The sequence below is a fragment of the Triticum dicoccoides genome, chromosome 6A (assembly GCF_002162155.2).
Source record: "Triticum dicoccoides isolate Atlit2015 ecotype Zavitan chromosome 6A, WEW_v2.0, whole genome shotgun sequence".
Lineage (NCBI taxonomy): Eukaryota > Viridiplantae > Streptophyta > Magnoliopsida > Poales > Poaceae > Triticum > Triticum dicoccoides.
In genome coordinates, this window is record NC_041390.1 from 629,414,243 (window position 1) to 629,418,198 (window position 3,956).

General features: G+C 42.5%; 1 protein-coding gene across 1 annotated transcript; it reads left to right on the plus strand.

Moving 5' to 3' along the window:
* Positions 1-677: 677 nt before the first annotated feature.
* Positions 678-3,569, plus strand: LOC119314804 (putative F-box/kelch-repeat protein At1g15680). Its single transcript, XM_037589488.1, has 2 exons — positions 678-780; positions 2,280-3,569. The coding sequence occupies exon 2, from the start codon at positions 2,333-2,335 to the stop codon at positions 3,485-3,487; it is 1,155 nt and encodes a 384-aa protein (XP_037445385.1). The 5' UTR covers positions 678-780; positions 2,280-2,332; the 3' UTR covers positions 3,488-3,569.
* The last annotated feature ends 387 nt before the right edge of the window (positions 3,570-3,956 follow it).

Genomic DNA, 3,956 nt, shown 5'->3' on the forward strand with positions numbered 1-3,956 from the left:
TCTATCTATGTTAGCCATCATCCATGTATCTATCTATTTCATCACTACTCCAAAACCAAGTCGTGTTTGCTCATCAATTATTTCTTTGTTGGCATGTAAATTCTCAGTGGCTGTTTGGTCTCCTAATTACTAGATTCTGCTTCAGGCCATGTTTCTCTGCTTGCTTTCTGAGTTATAGCAGAATGTTTCTTCAGAGCCCTGACTCTTTTCTTTTCTTGTAAGGAAGCAAACAAATGTTGTTTTCTTGACAAGATTGAGTGCTTGGACTTTGAATTTTCTGGACCAGCTTAATAGTTTTTGTAGGATTGTAGCTAAGAAAAAAATTATAGCAGCAGCCAGTTTATTTAAAGATGCATTATTTTTGTATCTACTTGCTCTATTGAAGTATCATGGTTTTGTCAACTTAATAACCTGTATAGGCTACTAGTTACCATGGTCTTGCATGAATTTATTGTGTGCTACTATTGAGATGTCGTTGCTGCCGATTCATTAACTGGGGTGATTCCTTTGCTCAAATCTGCAATGTGTGTTTGGTATCTAAATTCAGTCCTTTGGTTTCTAAATAACAATAAAAATTTCTCTGTTGAACCTTGCATGATTTTATAGCCTACCAATACAATTAACCTCTTGTATCATTATCCAGGTCAAAATATTTAATGAGCTATGAATATTGGTATCTTTCCTGCAGATGCAGTAAAGATTCTTTATGAGCCTGTGATATCCAAAATCTCTTCACTTCCCTAGAGCAGTCAGAGACCAAGCATTGACTGACACTTTGGGGTTAGCCTTCTTTCTACTCTATCATGTTGCCCTAGATGCTATACAAGGACATATTCTCCTTCCTTCCTTCATTACAAAGCATTCTTCAGCTCATTGTACTTCCATTTTAATCGATCAAGTAAACAATAAATATTTGACGGGCAACTTACTACTCACTGATTAACTTGGGTTTTTGGCTGGCAATTTACTACGCACTGTTTAAAAAGTAGGGCTGTAGCGGACTACTTGCGATATGCCTACCCAAAGGCCTCTATGTCAGCTTTAATCAGGGCTATTACCCCCTCAACCAAGATAGCCTCATTTTTGAAGATGCGTCTGTTTCTCTCTTTCCAGAGATTCCAGGCAATGTACATGACAGTCATGACCTGAGATCTCGTAGTGCGGTTCTTGGTGTATCTTGAGGTTTTGCAACACCAGTTGGAGATAGAGGTAGCAGTCTTAGCAGCATCCGCGTGCTAGGTAGCGAGAGCACACCAAACCTGCTTGGCAAAAGCGCAGAGCAGCGTCAAGTGAACTGCACTTTCACCAAACTGATCGCACATAGGACACAACGCAGCGTGTGGCCACCCCCTGTCCCTTAATCTGTCTGCCGTCCAAAGCCTCTTTTGGAGATGCAGCCAAATGAAAAGCACACTTTTCTTTAGTTTTCATAGACCTAATCTTGTGCGGTCTAGGATCCTTCATCTTCCCCAGGAATTGGGTGTTGTAGGCAGAACCAGGAGAGTAGCAGTTATTAGCTGTGAGACCCAGGTGAGTGGTGAGAACAGACACTCTTATCCTCATGAAAGAGTTGTTAAATGGCGCCTCAGAATTTATTCTCTGATGGCCTCTCATCCATCTGTTATTCGTCATCGCATTCGGACTGAGAGGTTTTTGTGGGCAGATAGCTTGTATAGTATAGCTCTGGCTCAAGGTTTTTGTGCGCACCAGTTATCAACCAATTGTAATTCCAGAAGGAAGCACAGGCACCGTCGTTGTTGTTGATAGTGGTGCAAGCAGCAAGGCAATTCAGAGTTTTTCTCTAAGCATCTCCAAGACATGTTGTGGCTGTGGCTGTAGCTGTATGCATAACCTGATTTTGAGTTTCTTGTTACTACAGTAGTTCCTTAAATCTTTGGAACTGAACATACGTCACAGATGCGCAACTACTACTCTGATTAAGTACTTGCACATGAAGATTGTTAATAGTAAATCTATTTCTGATCTGTGTTTGAAATAAGCCCCAACTCAATGGACCTGGCTTAGCCCTTACCTTCTCAAGATTGTGCTGTTCTTTTGAACCACCTATTTTGCATTATGTTCATAAGTACTCCCTTCATCCCAAAATAAGTGTCTTAAACTTAGTACAACTTTGTACTTAAGTTAGTACAAAGTTGAGACAAGTATTTTGGGACAGAGGGAGTAGTTGCTTGTTATATGCATTGTAATTATTTTATCACAAGGTGACAAGCTTTGAACCTGACCACCAAGTGAAAAAATTCATTTTTATGTTATTGTAGGGATCATCTGACATTTCAAGTACTAATCGATATCAGATTGGGCTTCTTTTGCAATGGCGAGTAAATCTAGCATGAGAAGAAATCTGCAGACTGTTCTCACCGACCTCCCTGACGCACTCATCGTCGAGATCCTGTCATGGCTGCCACTCAAGTCGCTGTGCTGCTGCAAGTGCGTCGACACGCACTGGCGCTACCTCATCTCCCACCCTGAACACCTTAAGAAGCTCCCACAGACCCTCGCCGGCTTCTTCTTCGACACCGAAGACATAGGGCGCTGTCCCAAAGTAGCTCGACACTTTGCCAATATCGGTGAAGGACCTCAGATTGATCCCAGTTACCCCTTCTTGCCGCCTGAGTTTGAGCTCGTCAGGCTGGAGGACTGTTGTGATGGCCTTCTCTTGTGCTGCTCTTCTCAGCGTTCGTTCCGCCATTTAGTTTGCAATCCTGCCACAGAGAGATGGGTCGTGTTACCAGCGTTGCCAGCTGACTCCAGTTGTGTAGCTCAGGAAGAAACCTTTCATTTGGCTTTTGATCGTGATGTTTCCTCCCATTTCCATGTGTTTCAGATTGTGTTGAAAGAGTGGCGGCGGGTGGCTGGCATAAATATATACTCGTCCGAAACTGGGTCATGGAGCTTCAAGGAAAGTGGGTGGGACTCTGATACCAGCATTTGCACGAGCAGACGCGTGTTTTATCAAGGCATATTGCATTTTCTCAGTGCTCAGTCTACAGTAGTGTCGGTAGACATGGAGGGGAATAAATGGAGGGCAATTCCAGTGCCAGAAGGAGTGAAAAGTTCTGAGATTGGTTTTCTTGGTCTGCCCAAAGGGCACTTGCATTACATGGTGCACACAGGAAATCGCGTACAAGTTTCCATCTGGTGTCTTGCGAAGTATGATTCAGATGAATGGACGCTGAAGCAGCATGTGGACAATAACAAGTTGGTGAACGTGAGACGTATAGCCTATGACTATGAATACGCTATCATCTCATATCATCCAGATCGTAGTTTGATTTATGCTAATCATCGAGACAACACATTGATGGCATATGACACTGATCGCGAGGAGGCTCGCGTTCTCTGCTCTGTTGGGCGAGGCTCTTTGATATCATGTTTTCCCTATGTTGCGTTGTTCAATGATTCGAGTGTTCCCCTGAGTAGTTGGTTGCTCCTTGGTCTTGTAAACAAGCCAATTGCAGCCATGTAATGCTTAAAGCGCTAGCTGTGTAATGGGATTGAGACAGACTCCCCACTGATGAGCTCTACTTTGCAACAATGTTAAGTCAGAACTTCTATGTACGTACTACTACTTTTAGAATTATATATTATGTAGTTTTGTTTACTGTTACATGCATGCAGCTGATATGTGCACGTGACAGAGTTGCTTATCTTTGCTATAAGAGTATGTATCCTTTGGGTGCTAAAGACTTGTTGGCTGAAAGTTAAATGAGTATTATATAGTAGGGGTAGTATATATGTTGCTGGTAGATGGATGGATGGATGCATATGGACTGTATAGATGGATGCAGGTCGTGACCATTTTGGCCAGCCTTTTTTACTCTATTGCCCTGTCACATTTATGTAGGTGAATCGAATGTTGTCATCCAGGTTGTCAGTCAAAGTTGTATGTCTTGTCTCCCAGCAGTCGAAAACATTTTGCAGCTATGTGAAAAGAG

Coding starts and splice junctions, on each gene's coding strand:
- LOC119314804 (XM_037589488.1), top strand. CDS start 2,333: ATGGCGAGTAAATCTAGCATGAGAAGAAATCTGCAGACTGTTCTCACC.